The sequence below is a fragment of the Aricia agestis genome, chromosome Z (genome assembly GCF_905147365.1).
Source record: "Aricia agestis chromosome Z, ilAriAges1.1, whole genome shotgun sequence".
Classification (NCBI taxonomy): Eukaryota; Metazoa; Arthropoda; class Insecta; order Lepidoptera; family Lycaenidae; genus Aricia; species Aricia agestis.
Window position 1 is genome coordinate 32257481 of NC_056428.1, and position 20477 is coordinate 32277957.

The window sequence follows — 20477 nt, forward strand, 5'->3', positions numbered from 1 at the left end:
AGTTAATACTTGAGCCATATAAATTCTAATCGCATAGAAGGTAGCAGCTGCTGCTATGCGAGTACTATTTGCTGCAAATAAGCAACAAGAATCTACGCTATGTTACTTTCGTAGCCAAGAACTCTTATAAGAGTTCTTAGCTACGAAAGTAACATAGCTACGAAACATCAAACCTTATTTTCCTGTTCATCAAATCCTTCGTCCTGAGCATCAAACAGTATACCGTATTATATATTTTTAAGTCAATTCTATTATTCGTAGTTTTTTTTTCTTTTCTTGGCATATTTCAAGTAATTAATAGAAACCGGTAAAGTGCGTGTCGTGACTCGTGCGGCGTGCCACGCACAATAATATAGGGTTCCGTAGTACCACTAGTCTATACTAATATTATAATTGGGAAGAGTTTGTTTGTTTGAACGCGCTAATCTCAGGAACTACTAGTCCGATTTGAAAAATTATTTCAGTGTTAGCTAGCCCATTTATCGAGAATGGCTATAGGCTATAGAACATCACGCTGTGACTTTTAGGAGCAAAGAAACAGAGGAAAGTGTGGAAAAAATGGGGGGAAATTCAAAGTCAAAGTCAAATTCGTTTATTCAAAATAGGTTTTACAACACTTTTTGACGTCAAAATACAATTTTTTACAGTTACATGGTTACAATTTTATATTTCACATGATATTTTATTACAATTATATTATTATATTTTTATTATTATTTAAACACAAGTAAATTATTACCTTAATTATTTGAAAGGGCTTATTCGAACGCGCTAATCTCAGGAACTACTGGTCCGATTTGAAAAATTATTTCAGTGTTAGATAGCCCATTTATTGAGGAAGACTATAAGCTATATTTTATCACGCTAAAACAAATAGGAGCAAAAAAAAAATAGAGGTAATTGTGAAAAAATCGGGGGAAATTATTTAAAAGGGCTTATTTAACGCGCTAATCTCAGGAACTACTGGTCCGATTTGAAAAATTCTTTCAGTTTTAGATAGCCTATTTATCGAGGAAGGCTATAGATTATATTTTATACGCTAAGACTAATAGGGGCGAAGAAATAGAGGAAAATGTGGAAAAAACGGGGGAAATTATATGAAATTGCTTATTATCTTAAGAACTACAGGAGAAATATTTATGTTATTTGGCAAACATGAAGAATAGACCACGTGAAGGGACATAGGCTATTTTTGTGGAAAAATGTACGGTTACGTGAAATTCCTAAATTACGCGGGCGAAGCCGCGTGGAATATCTGTATAATTTATATGTATAACGGAACCCTAAAAAACTGGCAGGTGGTGACCAAAGAACATTATAGTTTCTTTTGTCAATGGTGGTGAGTGCTGACCAAAGAGAATATTATAATCACTACGGTGGTGACCATAAAGTTAATATAGGTACCTAGCTAGGTAGCTTCCGCTAGGTATATTAACTTTATGGTGGTGACATCCAAAGATCACTACGTGACATCTCGGAGCAAATTTTTGGCCCAGCTACATTAAAATTTTTCGTGTTAACATTTCTTTGAAAATGGGAAAAATTGATCTCACTTCTGGTAAGCCGTTCGAAGAAATTAGCGCAGTATTTAATGGGAACGAGGTAATAGTTACAAAATATTTTTTGTCGTTGCAGACATATTATAACGCACTATGATATTATATTATAAGATAAAATAAATTCGGCCAAGTGCGAGTTGGACTCGCGCACGAAGAGTTCCGCACAGTTATAGAGCAAAAATAGTAAAAAAATGTGATTTTGTATGGATCCCCCCTTAGTTATTAGTTTTATTTAAATTAATAATTATCTATATATATAAAACTCAAAGGTGACTGACTGATTGACATAGTGATCTATCAACGCACAGCCCAAACCACTGGACGGATCGGGCTGAAATTTGGCATGCAGGTAGATGTTATGACGTAGGCATCCGCTAAGAAAGGATTTTGATAAATTCCAACCCCAAGGGGTTCAAATAGGGGATGAAAGTTTGTATATATTAACGCGAGCGAAGCCGCGGGCAAAAGCTCGTTAAAGTATAAATACAATCAACGCCATGATGACAAAATATGCAAGTGCCAATCTGTTGTCATCATTGATACCGAGCAAAAAATGTTTGAAAAATTACGTTTGTTATATGGAAGCCCCCCTTAAATATTTAATTTTTGGTTATAGCGGCAACAGAAATTCATAATCTGTGAAAATTTCAACTCTCTAGCTATTACCGTTCTTGAGTTACAGCCTGAAGACATACAGACAGACAGTCAGACGGACGGACTGACGGACAGACATCGAAGTCTTAGTAATAGGGTCCCGTTTTTACCCTTTGGGTTCGGAACCCTAAAAAAAGAGTATGTACGTACGTACGTTTTAGTACGAGTACGTATATGTCGTTTAGGAACGAAATCTGAGGACCAATTTGTATGAACATACGACATCTTTATTAAAACATCATTGATAATGCAGGATTTTTTATAATCATAACTTTTTCCGAACCAAAGCAATATTTTACAACTTTGACTACGTTATATCCATCAATTCATTTATTTTAGATCAAAATTCGTGTACCAAAAAGCACCTTTAAGACTCCAATACTGACACCATCGCAGGAGAAAATAAGAAACATGTGTACATGCGAGGACAATGATTCAGCTTGCTCCGAAACCTGTGGACAACCAGGAAAAAGTGACCAAGGAAATAAGCTACATTTTCAGGTACATAATTCGTACATAATTTCCAGATTTCCGTTATTTTATGCGATCAGAAGGATATCCTAGAAACCACATTTGTGAGAAAAAAATATTCACAATATCCCCGTGGCTTGATCTATATCTGCTAAACGTTTTATCAAAATAAGGCTAGTAGGTTCGAACAAGGGCGTCGCCAGGGGGGGGCAGGGAGGGGCAGCTGCCCCCCCCTAGAGACTCTAAAAAACGTTGCCAAATATAATGCAAAAGCAACGACCACTATAATATTAAAATCTGGTAATAGATGTAAGGCTCGTAGTATAAGTGAAAAGTTTCATGTGCTGTCGACTTTACCTACAATTCATACCTACTTTTCTCATGTATAGAGAGTGAGTAAAGTATGAATTGTAGACTGTAGTAGGTAAAGTCAACTTGCCCCCCCCTGCGCCATCGGCTGGCGACGCCCTTGGGTTCGAAGCCTAATTAAATTGGAGAATGTAGCAGTAGAACTACTTGTACTATTATCTATTCTGTGGTAGAACACTGTAGAGTGTCTGACGTTCCTAATAAGCAAACATTAAAAATCAGATGATCATAACAATAAAAATTATAAACCAACCGTAAATTAAAGACTTACGAAATATAAAGAAAGAGCTAGGTTATTCAACACAAATATTATTATTGTAGAGTAGATATAATAATAATATTTGTGTTGAATCCTATACGGCTATACTTAATAACTATCTAATAACGTAGAGAACGATATACATAGGTAGATGTAACAATATTATTGTAGCAAAATAAGATTGGACAGTGCGTTTTTAGGATTCCGTACCCAAAGGGTAAAAATGGGACCCTACAACTGAGATTTCGATGTCTGTCCGTCCGTCTGTCTGTCTGTCTCCAGGCTGTAACTCAATAACCGCTATAGCAAGACTTCTGAAATTTTCACAGATTATGTATTTCTGTTGCCGCTTTAACAAGAAATACTAAAAACAAAATAAAATCTTATATCTTTAAACGATTCCGTGCGGATGTCGCCGCAGAGGCACCATAGGTATCTTTTCTGTATAGCGTGTGACGCCCGAGAGGAGATAAAATGTTTACCTGTAAAACTATCATGAAATTACATTTTTTAGATGTTTCCCCTCAATGAAAGTGGCTTTATTTGTCACGTATTTTACGTGTACAGTGTTAATTTTAGGATATAGCATAAAAACTTACACTTCAGGTGTCTTAAACATTTTCTATTGGTGATTAACATGGCCGACGAATTATTTTATAAATACAGTATGTGACAAAAATAAGTGATAATACTTTAGGGTGTGTACATATTCCTTGTAGAGAGTTCACTGTGAAAGTAGCAGCGCTGAAAGACAAAAAAAAATTTTACTTTTGTATGGGCAAGGGCCCGAGCGCGACGAGTTTCCCCATACAAAAGTGAAAAAAAATTTTCGTTATTTTTTTTACACACTGTATATGACGCCAACACCAGCAAAATCTCACATTAATTCTTATAATTGACTAGCAGCCCGCCCCTGCTTTACACCGGTATGAAAGAAACTTATTTCATTCAAAAACTACAACTTATACAATGTTTATTTGTTTATAAAATGCTATAAAAAGTAGATATATACATTTTTTGGCGTTATACATGACTAGCAATAAGCATGTAATATCCCGTACTACAATAAAACGAAAATAAATTGATCAATATAGCCAAAGGTTTACAACACTTGATAAAAATAAGTCACTTACCTTCACTTCTGTTTGTACACGTAAATAATCACTTCTAAATATATATTTCAAGTATAAGAATGAATTATAAAATCGTCAATTTAGGGTTAGTCGCCCCCATAAGATAGTGATAGGGTATTAGAGCGAGCGAGAGAAATGCGTAGCTCGATTTTTATTCGGCGGTATCCGCTTTTCTGACATTTCACTAGATTTAGTTTAGTGAAATGACATATCACTAGATTTGTTTAGTAAGAAGACGTAAGAAACAAGAATATTCGGTATCTACCGCGATTTCGTGATATCCCTAGGGATTTCGGGATTTCCCTGATATCTACTTTTCCCTGCGACATATACATAAGATAGAGATACTCATACATAGGGAGTTCTGACCACGTCAGAATTGCTCCTGCAGCACGGCGCGACGTAGTAATTACTGTCGAACATAAAAAAATATATCCACAGCAGAACATAATATCACCTTCTCCTTTTTGGAAGCCGGTAAAAAAATATGTAGCCCATGTATTAATCCAGGATGTCAGCTAAATCTTATTCAAATTTTGTCGTATTCGCTTCAGCCGTTTAAACTTGAAGTTACTTACAAACTCACGAACTCACAAACTTTCGCCTTATAATAATATTAGTAAGTATTTATTAAGATAAAGTATGATATGATAAATAAATAAATATATTATTATTATGTAGCTTGTTAAAAGTTTTTTCTGTACACGTGCCAGCTAGCTCAATGATATAATAACGGAATATTTTGACTAAATTGACGTGTTATGACGAAATTGATATACAAGTACTTATTGGGAAATTTTGTGGATAAAGAACGACGACTCGTAATAGTATTATTAGAGTCCTTAATTAAGTATATTATCTTTCAGACGCAGGCTAAAAAAGAAACATGTTAAGGCCATCCCCTGAGCAAACGACCTTAACCATACATTTGCCGCGTTGCCGAGATCGCGCCAAAACGCTATTTTTTTACTCATCTTAATTCAAAATTGACCAAAAAAAAATTCAAACGTCTAGACTCAGTATGTAGTTAACCCCTTATCTGTCCAAGATGTTCAACGATTACTCAGCCGTTTGTGGTCCGATTTTCATAATTCTTTTTGTGTTCTATAGGGTTTGACTTGAATTTGGTACCATGTTCTTAAAAGTGGTGACCTGATGTTGGGATCCATGAGTAATCGAGGGTACTACTCAAAATTTATATGAAAACATATGGTGATTTTGGTTTTATTAGAAGTATACTAAGCATTTGCTACCAAAAAGTAAGACTTTACATCAAGGTTCCAAAGATACTAAGAGAACTCTTAACTCCTTATAGATACACGTTTGGAAGTTTCGGCGTTGTTTTTAAAAACAGAAAGCATAATATGCTACTGTGCAATAATTTATATTCATCATCATCATCATCACTACCATTACACCATGCATCATCACATTATGGCCCTATTATTAGTACTTTTCATAATCATTAAGATTGAAACGAAGTTTTCGAGCGTTATTTATGTTGTAAAGGCCTTTTAACTCGAATTTGGTAGGTACCATTGTCGCATAGCGACATCTATTAGGCCTCTTTATAACCTCCACGCCTAATCGATTTCGCCTGACTACAGGGGGGGGCAGGCTGGATCATGTTGACGTCCCTACTGAGTATATTATCTAGTACTTTGATCTATAAAAATTAAAAATTCAGAAAACTAATTTTTGCCATATTTTGTTTGCAATACAATATTTTTTATTAAAAATTATTAATTTTATAAACACCTAGCTTATGAAAAATCTAATTTGCCACCGCCCCCCCCCCCCCCCTCCCCTGCCCCAGAATCTGGGTAATTTGCCACATTTCGGCGTTGTTTTAAGAATAGAAAACATATTATGCTACCGTGCTATTTATATTCATCATAATCATCATCACTACCATTATACCATGCATCATCTGTCATCACATTATGGCTCTATTACAAGTACTTTTCATAATCTTTTAGATCGAGACGAGTTTTTCGAGTGATTTTAAAAATTATTTTGTTCTTTAGTATATTATTATAATTATAAGGAAACATAATATTAAAGTGATTTCGATTTAGTTAGAAGTATTCTAAGCATACGCTACCAAATAAGATTTTGCCATTGTTCCGAATGTTTTCCATGAATTGTATACCATGGTCCATGTCCGAATTTGTATACCATGGTTCCGAAAGTGCTTAGAGAACTCGGACTGACTCTTTGGTTTCATTTTTGTTTTAAGAATATAAATTCTATTCACGTAATTCAAGTTAAGTATGTACATCCGATTAATATCTATATGGCTATCTATCTATCGGGCAGTTCCATGTAAAAGTCTACCATAAACTAAAAAAATAAATACCTCATTTTGGTATTAAAAATACTTAATTATAGTCACAATATTATGGCACTATTAAGATTTTATAGAAGCAACAATTTCTAAGCATTACTTTTCTAGCAAAGCTGCCATTTATGAGATGATGTCGTGAGCTCGGCTGAGTGTGGTTTTGTGTGATGAAGTTCTGACTTAGTTTTCACGTTATGTACTTTAAATTCTTCTCACATTTTGTTACACACTGATTGTTCAAACAATTAAATACCGATATAGCTTTTGAGATTCGAGAAAATTCATTTTTATAAAGATATAATAGGCTTGTAAGATCACAGTGTCGAGTTGTAGTGTCGGTCACATAAAAATCATTATTTTTGTCTATAACTACAGTAAAATTACTTTTACATCAACAAAATTAGAAACTTTCCTACGTGACGGCGTTATTCAAATGATACCGGCATTAAAAATTTGTCATCTTTTTTTATAACACCTAAACTCTAAAAAATATTTTTGTAGTGTCAGTCACATTATAGAGTCGATCACGCCCAAAAGTAGCGTTTTGTTTGTTATTTTTGCTGATAGATGGCGAAAACAGCTATAGAAAGCAGAGAGAGAAGCAGAAAGCTAAATTATTATTTTGAGAACCTGCCAGACCACCTCAAAGTCAAATAAAATGCAAAATTTTGCGATGTCTGGAAATGGGAAGCAATTGTCACAAAAATCTGGCAGTAGGATATGAGATTATTACAGATATCGCAAGAAAATAAGATAAAATTATTGATTTTTAAACTTTATTGAACGTAAGATAGACCTGCAGAACTGGAAACCTTCTAAAGTAATAGCGACCGAAACTCCATGGTGTCTGGTCGTTCTTACCTCTATAGGGCTCATATAATGGAAAAATTTTAGCTTAAAAAATGACGAAAGTCTGCCTATCGCTGCCTCTTGGGTTATTATGTTAATAGTTTTTGAGAAGAATTCGTGTTGAGTTAGTTTTTGACTAATTATTAGTGATTTCGTTTTTGTGCCGTTTAAGTTAAAAAAAATCATTTTAATGAATTAACTACTTTTATATACTAGCTACGACTAGCTTTTATATACTTTTAGAGTTCGTACTGTACGTGCTGAGAAATATAAATTTTAAAGTTTGACGTAAAACTAACGACTTTTACCTGCACAAAGTGAGTGTAATGTCGGTCACGTTTTGGGCTGTAGTGTCGGTCACAATTTCTTTTGCTAATAAATATTTTTTTAAATAACTTACAGGTTATAGGTAACCATTTTGTAATAGTTTGTTTCATGCACTTTCGATAAAAATACAAAGTAGAGTTATTTAGCACACAGAGAGGAAGATTATTGGTGTTTACAAACACTCTCGGAAACGACTTCCTTTTGCATGTAGTGTCGGTTACGTTTATGTTTGACTAAATAAATGCTATTTGAAAACAACAGTGTATAACATTTTTTCTACATAAGTTAACTTGTTTTATCTGCTGCAAAGCCATCTTAAAATTGATATTAACAACATGATAGTAACCATAATATATGACAAAATAAAACGCAAGTCGTATCAAATGTAGAGTCAGTCACATATGGAATTGCCCTATCTACAACTGACACTTATGTGTTTACCATTCTATAAATATGTAACTAAAAAGAGTGAAATTATTATTTTTTTGACAAAAAATTAAAACCGACTTCCAAGGTAAAGACAATAAGAATATTAACTAAAAAGTATATTAAATAATTCTTTCTCTTTAATAGTGCCTTTTCCAGAATTCGTCAAAGTCCCTTTGAAGTCGGTACCAGTCCCAAATACTTATTTCAGATATTCTGACATTGACAGAAGTCATGGTTTAAGAGGATACCACAGCAGCTAGAGAAATGAAAAAAAAGTACGTGTAATATCTATAGCTGTCTCCCTTACCTCAAGCCTATACCGCAGAACGCGATAGAGACAACTGCAGAAAATCCAGAAAATCAACGATTCGTTGTCCCCTGATTCCTTCTCCAAAACTTAACCGATTTAAGTAATTTTTTCATTAAAGATTAAAAAAAGGCTTGAGCTGTGTTCCTATGTTTTGCTTTTTTTGTATAATCTATGCAAATCTGTTTTCTGGACGTTTGAACACAGTGGAAAATCTGGCCATTTTTTTGGGTTTTTGAACGTTCATATCTTATTTAATAATTAAATTATGAAAAAAAGGAAAACATAGGGACATTGTATTAGTGGCCGTAGATATTCAGGAAAAAAATTATAACTCTACTAGCATTATCCAGGGAGGAAACAGGGGACAGCGTTTGTATGGGAAAAATGGCGGTGTGGAATCCTCTTAATTAGCTGGTACCGACTTCAAAAATAGTGAAGACTATGTCCTAATATGTACAGAAATAGTTGGTATTTTGACGAATTCTGGAAAAGGCACTATTAAAGAGAAAGCATTATTTAATACTAGCTGTTGCCCGCGACTTCGTCCGCGTGGACTTTAGTTTATAGCGCGCGGTGTCAACAAAATTTGTGTTAAATTTAAAAACTTTTTAAAACCCTGGTAACTGGTACCCCTCTTAGGGCCGCGCTACACCGGAATGGCAGCGCTGAAAGTGCTCGCCTCGCCGCTGGCATTCCGGTGTAGCGCGGCCCTTAATTAATCAAAATACCCAAAAACAGCTGTGCAGTGTGCACATAATCTATACTAATATTATAAATGCGAAAGTATCTCTGTCTGTCTGTCTGTCTGTCAGTCTCGCTTTCACGCCAAACGCCAAAACTACCGAACCGATTGTAATGAAATTTTGTATACAGATAGTCTAAAGCCTGAGAAAGGACATAGGCTACTTTTTTACTGAAAAAAAGGGTTGTAAGGGGGTGAAAATGCGTAAATTTGTTCAAATTAAGTTAGTTCCAAAAATTCATAATAGATGGCGCCGTGCGTCTTCTACATCGCGCTCAAAAGTCTTTCTATAAGAGGTGGTATCATCTTCCATCTAAGTTTCGATTTTTTTTTATTGTTGATCTATTCTACGGTAGGTATTAAATAACTCAGTACTTTATCTGTGCAGTGACGTAACCTTAAACCTATCAATGATAAATAGTTTATGGGTAAAGTTGTGTAATTGGGGGGCTAAATAAGCTTTAAAATTTGGCATAAAATATAAAGTTTTATATAAAAAAATGAAATACTTATTGTGTGCACACTGGACAGCTGTATTGATTTAAGGGGTACCAGGGTTTTTTTATAAAAGCATTGGACACCAATTTTGTTGACATCGCGCGCTATAAACTGAAGTCCACGCGGACGAAGTCGCGGGCAACAGCTAGTAACTAATTATAAGTATGATTAGTTCTATGTTACAATGAAGTAAAAAATAAAACGCCATCTGTTGAATCGTATTAGAACTAAAATGTTCATTGCATCGATATATTTCTGGATTTTTTATAATGTTATACATAAAATATATTTAAGATTTTTGAAATATTATTTTAATACACATCCAAGACCCAGGAACATTGAAAACTTTTTGTTCCGCCTGCGGGACTCGAACCCAGGACCCCCGGGATGAGCGCTGGCCACGCGCAATGCGAATTAATTTTCATCGATGTTTTCATGGAAATAAGATATTTTCCCACATCAAAATGTAGCCTATGTCCTTTCTCAGACTCTAGAATAACTGTGTACAAAATTTCATTGCAATCGGTTCAGTAGTTTTGGCGTGAAAGCGAGACAGACAGACAGACAGACAGAGATACTTTCGCATTTATAATACTACTATGGATTTTTAGTTAGGTAATATTCTTGTTTTTACTTTTTACCTTGAAAGTCGGTTTTAATTTTTTGTTAAAAAATAATAATCGTCTATTGACTATAACGATACGGAACCATTCGGAAGTCCGACTCGCACTTGGCCGATTAGTTTTGCCCAGCGCGAATATCAAATCTGAGGTCCGAAGCTTTGCAGTCGCAAGAAATGTAATATCTCGCAACATATTTTGAGAATAATAATTTGTAGCCAAGCAAAAGTAAAACAAACTACTTACTTAATAAACAAGTACCTACACATCAAAAATTCTAAGAACAAAATATAAGGATTTTATGAAAGGAACATTCCTTGTCAGACAAAAGCATCGTAATCAAAAATAAATACCTTGTATCAAATATTGTATTGTTTTATTTAGATTCCCGACGATATTTGCGAGGCCCTTACCAACCGAACGCCTTACAACTCGGAGGTTGTATACAGCAAGAAGGAACACCATGATAATCTGTGCGATGTAACGCCAAAAGACGCACCAAAAGGGGTCGAAGCGCATAAGGTACTGCGTCCAGACAAAGACATTTTTCTGCTGAAAATTGGCAAGCAGACTGGAGAGCCGAACCGCACTGGAAACATTGAGGTACAGGAAAATAGAGGCACATAATATATATATATATATATATATATATATATATATATATATATATATATATATATATATATATATATATTATAATAATATAATAAATCCCACACCGGTTTCTCGGTTCACCGGTGCACTCTCTATTCCTTTTACTCACAAGTTTTTAAGGTTCCGTAGTCAACAAGGAACCCTTATAATATAATTAGTTTCGGTCTGTCCGTCCGTGTGTCTGTCCGTCTGTCTGTCTGTCTGCCCGCGGTTTTACTACAGGTACAGGCTACAAGGTGTAATTCGACATGAATGCAGAATGCAGATATTAATGATGCCGACAGTATATTTCGATTTAGGAATCCATTTGTGAAATAAGAAGTTTCAAAGCGGAAAAAGTCGTTAGAGTCCAGTGCCCCCCCCCCCCCCCTCCTCTACTAGCTAAACGGTTGCTACTGAAAATGTGAAAAAATTCATGGGAGTAGGAGATTATATTATTAGGTATGCTGAATTTAAAAGGAAAATTAACACGGCGGAGAAGACTTCATAAGTTATTGAGTAATAGTCGATTAACTAAAAAAAATATTCGGCGAAATAAAAAGGAACTTTTCGTTCAAATTCCTTTGAACGTAGCTGAAATAATGTTGTTAGTAGTGTAAAACACGTTTAAATGTACATTAATTGACCATAATATAAAAAATATCAAAAACTAGCGGTACTTACTACGGAACCCTATATTGCGCGTGGCCCGACACGCACTTGGCCGGTTTTTAGTGTTGCTCCTACTTCTTAGACGGGGTAAACGTCCATAAATATGTCAATATCAGTTACGAAAACCTACCGACTATAAACCCTGAGGGGGCTTAAGAATCGCTCATATTATATCTTCTATAAGTTTTCTATGAAAGTACTAGATATTTTTTCTACAAATATACTAGATAAGATACTAGTAGGGACGGCAGCTGCACCTCCCCTCGGTACGCCCATGTGTACAAAGCTTCTAAATCCCACTCTACATAGCGCGACTCCACTACGAGCTTCGACTCAAAAAAGAGAAGCCTACATTTAAGACGTTTTTCGCAGGTAGAATTGATAACGCCTAAGGCCCCAGCTAAGCCGAAACCAGCCTTGCACTCGTGCAAACAAATACAATGTGAGGACCACAGCGTTTGCTGCCCGATACCCCGCGGTGGATGTAAAAAGGATTGCGTGCCAAGAAAGAAACGACCCAAGGTCAACCAACGTGGAAAGATATTCCCCTGTTAAATTCTCAAGAAGTCTGTATCCGCATTAATACATATCTATTTAAAAATGAAGTTTTTTTGTTTTTATTTTACAACTATATAACAAAACTATCACTTTTTGACAAGAACGTAGGCTATCGGGATGCGGCTAAAAGACTCATCATTTTATCTGCCTGATAGTCTAAGCGATAAGTTGAGAATGGCGAAATATAGAGATAAAGGTCCTAAAAATACGTGCGGTAGTTCGTTAGATTCGGGAAGACGTCTAGAAAAATGTATCGGAAGCGTGTATTAGCACACAAAAATTGCAAAAGTTTTATGTAAATTAGGTTGCCAACTTTATTTGTTATAAGCAAATTTGTTATTAAAAAAATCTGAACTTTTTAATATTCTTTTTCTGAAACTCCTAAAAAATACAAAAACAACGATCAGAGAAGTTGATTCCTATGTGATTCCTATGCTAATCGGGGACCTTATGCCCGTTTTCACCAACGACACCTAAAATTTAGGTGTCCCTTAAGGCTATATAAGGGGCACCTAACGCAAGTTTTGTTTTCACCGAAGTTTAAGTAATACCTAAACCATTATAATTTAGGGGATGAATTGACAAGCCCGTAAAACTTAGGTGACGTATATTTTGTTCATCCACCAAACCATTAGGTGACCCTTATAATTTAGGGGATGAATTGACGACCCCGTAATACTTAGGTGACGTATGTGGCAACGACGACGACGTTAGATGACGGTTGCCTTGACAATGAATCTGTTATCGAATGGCCGTCTGATATTTTACTTGTAAAATAGCGAACTCCCATAAATATCTTTATATTTATCACAAGCCTTCCTCTTTAATCACTCTATCTATTAAAGAAAACCGCAATTAAAGGGAACAAAGGGACATGTGGACAGAAAAAGCGACTTTGTTTTATACTATGTAGTGATATACGTCACCTAAGAGTTACGGGGTTGTCAATTCATCCCCTATATTATTGAAACAAAACTGACGTTAGGTGCCCCTTATATTGGCTTAAGGGACACCTAAATTTTAGGTGTTGTTGGTGAAAACGGGCATAATAGTTTTACGCCAGATTGCGTTACGCCAAACCCAGCTGACAGATCACAAATAACATTTAATTGACATATTCGACCAAATAACGTTGGTCTGTCAATTGCATAGGAATCAACTTCCTCGATGGTACAACAAAGTGCAGAAATTTTTTTGTCGATTTTTTATTGCACCTTTTCAAAAAAAAAAATCTGCACTTTGTTGTACATCGTTGTTTTTGTATTTTTTAGGAGTTTCAGAAAAATAATATAAAAAAGTTCAGATTTTTTTATAACAAATTGTTAAGTTAATAAACAATGAAATTATTGTAAAAAAATTTTTTTGTTTTTGTAACCACTTTGTAACCATATTGAGGACGATCAATCATAATTTTCAAGACGAAAATTTTTTCTAAACTAGTATAGAAATATTTAAAAAACGATTATAAACAATAAAATATTGTTATATAGAAAAAATTTTTTTTCTAAAAATCATAATATTTTCAAGAGAATAAAGGTAAGAATTTTTTTTTTAAAAGCATCGAAATAGTCCATTGCCTTATAAATTTTTTATTAGCAAATGGCGGAAATAAAATATTTTTAGTTAATGCAAGTTCCTTCATTGATATGAAAACAATTACGTGATAATAAATGAAACAATTTTTTTTTGAAATTATTACTTGGATTTCTAGTTTTTTGTTCAAGTTAAAAAATGATTATAAACAAAGTATTAAATTTTTTTAAACTTTTATGGCGTGATCTTGTTAAGTATGTTTATATCAAGGGCTATAAGCGAAGTGAAACATTTTTACGAAAATTATTAAAGTTTTTTTTTTTAAAGTACAATGAGGACGGAAGTTCGAAAAATTATAGTTAACATTTGTCTAATTTGTTGAAAAATTAACAAGAAGTTAAATTTCCAACGGGAGCAAATTCTTTGAAGTGTGCGGAATACACCATAAGTTTTTGAAATTTTTAAATTAATATTTAATACCTTTAAAAAAATTATCAGCGTGACGTGCTCGGTTTTGATGCCGCGCGCGCTACCTAAAAATGCCGCGCGGAGGCTTACTTTCAGCGTTAAATTAGAATTATAAATAATAGAGATAGAATCCTCTTTAAGAATCTTTTTTTTTAACTTCTTAAAAGTTAATAGTTTCGGAGTTTTTAACAAAAAACGTAATACCTTTTTTTTGGCAACCTAATTTGCTTATAACTTTTGCAATTTTTTGTGTGCTAATACACGCCTCCGATACATTTTTCTAGACGTCTTCCCGAATCTAATGACCTATCGCACGTATTTTTATGACCCTTATCTCTATATTTCGCCATTCTCAACTTATCGCTCAGACTATGATCGATAAAGCCGAATAAACGTATCGTTGCAACTTGCATCAGTCTGTTTGACCCCATTAGCAAAGGCGCATGTTAACTAGATGCGCCTATTGGCTACTTGCTGCTTAGCCCATCGAAATAGAATACTTTACAGAACGATAGCTCTCATACTTTTGATTGTTCTTATGTGGCTCCAGATACTGACATGAAATATACGTAGAGTTAGGACTTACCAATCTGATGAGCTAAATATCAAGTTTGTAGATTTTCCCATACTTTCAAGGAGCCGCTACATAAATTTTATAAGTCTAATAATAATAATTAGAGTCTAATTTATTTCTACACTACAAAGGTAAAAACGGGACCCTATTTAGGTACAGTTTAAAAAAAAATTACTTACTGAAAGAAATTATTTATTACAATAACACTCATTAATTATATTATATTTTAGTTTTAGACTTTAGTTGGAACGGTGTCCTTGCCTATGACTGGCAAGTAATTTAGTAATTACGATCTTTAAGATATCTTTAAGTATCTGACCCTAAAAACGAGTATTTTTAGGGTTCCGTAGTCAACAAGGAACCCTTATAGTTTCGGTCTGTCCGTCTTTCCGTCTGTCCGTCCGTCCGTCGGTCTGTCCGTGGTTTTGCTCAGAGACTATAGGACCTACAAAGCTGTAATTTGGCATGAATGTACAGAGTACTTAATGATGCCGACGAAATGGTACATGAAACATGAAGAATAGACCACGTGAAAGGACATAGGTTTCATTTTTCCGGAAAAATGCACGGTTTCCGTGACATTCCTAAATTACGCGGACGAAGCCGGGCGGAACATCTATAATCTATATCTATAATCTACACTGACTTAATATTATAATTAGTGTCCGACCGAAACTGATTTTTCAGCCGAAACTGAAACCGAATCCGAACTTTCGGCCTTACTCTTAGTTTCGGCCGAAACCGAAACCGAAACCAAAACTTGGTAAAACATTCAAAATTACGATTATTTACTGAAATTTATTGATTTTTAACATAAATTACAATATTTTAAACTAAAGAAAAAGTACCACATTGAATTTTTTACTTTTTGCGACATTTCTTACCATAAATATTATTATTCTTAGACTCGAATAATTTTTTGTACTATATTCCGTTTTTTTATACGATTCCAAGTAGATGTATTTCGTCTCATTCACAGCAAATCCGATTTTTATCTTCTGAACGCCCAATATTCGAGTTTTAACTTCATAAAACACATGTCTTGTCGGTGTAGTGTATGATAGATCGAAAAACTTAGGCGAAAAAATTGTTAAGTTGACAGTTTTCACAGATATGCGTTTGGTTAGCTTATTTATCGTTTCTTGCTATTTGTTACTAAAACAACGTGACAAGGCTCAAAGATGATAAAAATGTATAAAATTCATCAATCAAACGTATAACGTAAACTTAGATTCATTAATCGCGATCAAATGAAGAATGTAAAATCTATTTGAAACCAAAAGAGGTTCGCGTCGCCATATAATTGTTCGCGTTCATTGTTCAATGAGAACTTAGTTTAATAAAACGTTTTAAAGTGTGATTGGTGAAATTCCCCTTAATGTATTATAACGAAGGATTACCCTAAGAAACAAGAGCAGAAGTTATTTGAAGTCATTTTATTTAGGTGCGATTCACCTAACAAATAGAACGCGCTTAGTGTACACTAAATTGGTTCTAAACGTATAAACGCGTTGATAGCACCAAATTGCATTTCACTAACATAAAGTTCACAACAAATCCGAGTTTCATTAAAGCCGTTAAAGTCCTGCCAGTGTAGTGTCATGGCGAATCGAAAATCACAGACGAAAATAATTATGCGTTTGGGTAGTTTATATATCGTTTCTTGCTTTTTTATTGATCCCTGTAGGAACGCGTTTAATGAGAACTAAGTTTTATAAAACGAAGTTGTGCGATTGGTGAAATCCTCCCTTAGACATACTACTGAACGACGTACTACTGAAAAAAAATCAATAATTGCAGTATAATATTATTTTTATGGGAGACATGGACACGACCGCGGTCGGAGTTCAAAACGAAATGACTAAGCAAACTTGCAGTTGACGTCACATTTTTTTTTCCAGAAGGCGTTTTGCCACTAAACCTGAAAAATATACTGAGGGCCGCAAGACTGAAGCTTACGGGGAAATGGGCTAGATTCTAGCAGGGTAGGAACGGTCTAAGTCCTAAGAGATTGCGTGTCCAAAAAAAAAGAGTGAGGCGAGATGATTTACTAGATAAATCTCACAAGATATATCCTAAGATATCTTATAACCTCACAGTCAAACAAAATTCTTAAGTAAATAAAGTTCACACACAATATAATCAATTTATCATAGCATTTACTAAATCGTTTGTTTGGGAAACATTGTTAAAATAGCACGTAATTTGCCAACAGTTATATATATTTAATAGCCTGCTTTTATCGTAGAAATAAAATTCAATAATATAATTTCGATAAAAATAAGTGAAGACAATGAAATAAAACGAAGTGCAAATTTTTTATTTGGGACTAATCTGGAATACATAATCTTAAAAGATGATTAAATAGATGGTGGCGAACCGAGCCAGGGCCTCGCTGGCAAGCAAGCTCGAGTTAACTGCGAAGTTTACCGAACGATGCATGAGTTTCGGTTTCGGTTTCGGCTATATTTTGGCCGAAACCGAAACTAAGGCCGAAACTAAATTTTTTGGCCGAAACTGGCCGAAACCGAAACCGAAACCGAAAGTTCGGTCGGTCACTAATTATAATATTATAATTATAACTAGCTATTTGACCGAGCTTTGCTCGGTATTCGATAAAATACGAATAAAATGACATTTTCTATAAATGATTCCTAGCTAGATCGATTTAACGCCCCCGAAACTCCCTATATGCTAAATTTCATGAAAATCGTTGGAGCCGATTCCGAGATTCCAATTATATTAACGAGCAAAACTTCTCAATATATATATATATATATATATATATATATATATATATATATATATATATATATATATATATATATATATATATATATATTGCTCGTTTAAATATATAAGATTTATTTATTATAATTGGGAAGAGTTTCTTTGTTTGTTTGATTGAACGCGCTAATCTCAGGAACTACTGATCCGATTTGAAAAATTATTTTACTGTTGGATAGCCCATTTATCGAGAAATATCGCCCCGCTATCACTTGCACTAATCAGTCCCTATCCACACTGTGTGGACAGCGACATATTAGTGCAAGTGATTATCCGGCTGAGTAGTGACGCGTTTCGACCTGTATTCATTTTGGTTAGTGATTGAGTGCAGGTGACTAGTTCAGGTTATTAGTGATTAGGAGAAATTATGGCCTATATTCACTTTCATTAGTACAAGTGCAAGTGACTAGTAATTGAGGCAGTGGAGTGTAGGTATGTAGTGCAAGTAGTGTCCAATTCTTATTTAGTGATAATTTAGTGGCTCTATTTAGTAAATTCAGTAGTAGCTGTCAACCAGCGATTGCTTTTTTGTCAACCATGCGATTACGGCCGAACATCGAGAAGCAAGCTTGCAAGAAGTACTCAAAGAAGTATTAAATGCGGTGCTGTCTGAAACGGGAACTGAATTTGCAAGACCAAGAAAAATATGGGATCAATGACTTTGCTATTTTTTGCAAAATAAGACGAGCGTCCAAGTTTCAAAAATACAACTGCCATTTTGACATGTCCTTCATTTTTTTAAAACTAGTTTAAAATTATTTAACCATAAAGTAATTTATATAAAACTAGATATCGCCCGCAACGGAGTTGCGGCAAAAATTAGTTTATCACGCGGAAACCGTGCGATTTTTCGGGATATAAAAATATCCTATGTCCTTTCCCGGGACTCAAAGTATCTCCATATCAAATTTCAGCAAAATCGGTTCTCAGGTTTGAGCTTGCAGAGGTAACAGACAAACAGAGAGACACACATTCGCATTTATAATATTAGTAAGTATAGATTAGTATGGAAGTCATTGAAAAGGTGTCTTTTTGTTCTTTTAATATAATATAATAATAATATCATATCTATGGACGCTTCACACCACGTCAGTCTGGCCCCGTGCTAAGTACCTGAAGGACTTTTATTACGGGTACCAGACAACGGAAATATAATATTTAATACTTTTATACTAGACTAGCGGCCCGCCCCGGCTTCGCACGGGTGGACATTGATTTTTAAATAATGTTTTTTCTATCTTTATTTCTTAGTCAATCTTTATGTTAAGCAGAACATAAAAATGGTTTACACTATTTAGCCTTAAAATATGCATTAATTATACTTCCATCGGCATCGTGGGTATCGCAGACACAATAATTGTTATGCTGGCAGCCGGCTGCTGCTATTGGAGATTTATAGTTATAGAAATTAATTATAATAGCAATCAAAAATAATAGTCATTCAAAACGTAATGAATTAATGAAGCACTATAATATTATCCCATCAATGAAGCGGCACCCGGCTGTCGCATAACTATTATATTATAAATCTATTGTGTCTGCGATTCCCATGATCGAGGTAATAATAATTAATATTTACGTGGACTCTCCGGGCGAACACACCCGCGCGGCGCGCCTTGACGACGCCCAATTCGCAACGTGCAGCAGAAATCGTAATATTTTAATTTCGCCATAACATTAAAACCAAACGTCCAATTTTAATCATTCAAAGACCAAATATTATCTACAGTACCTGGATGACCGAGCTTTGCTCAGTATAGCAAACACTCATTGACTTCGTGTTACTTAATAACGCCATCTGCTGGCCGTTAAAACAATTAGTTGCTCACATAATAGTATTATTATTCGCCAATAGATGTCAGGAAGAGTCATATTTTTCAGTTTATCGATTATCGATAAAACACGAATAAAAAGACATTTTCTGAGAATGATTCCTAGCTAGATCGATTTATCGCCCCCGAAACCCCCTATATACTAAATTTCATGAAAATCGTTGGAGCCGATTCCGAGATTCCAATTATATATATATATATATATATATATATATATATATATATATATATATATATATATATATATATATATATATATATATATATATATATAAGCCCTTTCAAATAATTTCCCCCCGTTTTTTTCACATTTTCCTCTATTTCTTCGCTCCTATTATACTTAGCGTGATAAAATATAGCCAATAGCCTTCCTCGATAAATGGGCTATCCAACAGTAAAAGAATTTTTCAAATCGGATCAGTAGTTCCTGAGATTAGCGCGTTCAAACAAACAAACAAAAAAAAATATCTATCTATACTATATATATATATATATATATATATATATATATATATATATATATATATATATATATATATATAATTGGAATCTCTATTCATCATACTTAGTAATGAAATAATTTATTTTGATAAGAATTAATGCCATGAGTGAAATAAAGGCATTTAAATGTAGTCCAAAAACATTTCAAGATTTTTTTATAAAAAAATGGTTATTGTGCCTCACTCAACATAGATAGGTATAGTGTGTCGCATACGGATTTCGTGCTCAGCGCTCGACCATAGATGCAATCCGTAAAGTCAAAGAGCTCACGGAGGAACAGATCGAGTGCGGCGGAGTGGTATTGGCGGTGTCATTTGACATCGCCAATGCATTTAATACCCTGCCCTTCGAAGCT

General features: G+C 34.4%; 1 protein-coding gene across 1 annotated transcript; it reads left to right on the plus strand.

The window, feature by feature from the left end:
- Positions 1–1473: 1473 nt before the first annotated feature.
- LOC121738870 lies at positions 1474–12474 on the plus strand. The gene is made up of 4 exons (XM_042131130.1): positions 1474–1602; positions 2553–2714; positions 10949–11167; positions 12242–12474. The coding sequence occupies exons 1-4, from the start codon at positions 1534–1536 to the stop codon at positions 12422–12424; spliced, it is 633 nt and encodes a 210-aa protein (XP_041987064.1). The 5' UTR covers positions 1474–1533; the 3' UTR covers positions 12425–12474.
- The last annotated feature ends 8003 nt before the right edge of the window (positions 12475–20477 follow it).

What these genes read in the sequence shown, in the direction of transcription:
- LOC121738870 (XM_042131130.1), top strand. Translation starts at nt 1,534, where the DNA reads ATGGGAAAAATTGATCTCACTTCTGGTAAGCCGTTCGAAGAAATTAGC. An exon ending in CAGTATTTAATGGGAACGAG is followed by an intron (nt 1,603 to 2,552) that starts GTAATAGTTACA and finishes CATTTATTTTAG; the next exon opens with ATCAAAATTCGTGTACCAAA. An exon ending in GAAATAAGCTACATTTTCAG is followed by an intron (nt 2,715 to 10,948) that starts GTACATAATTCG and finishes TGTTTTATTTAG; the next exon opens with ATTCCCGACGATATTTGCGA.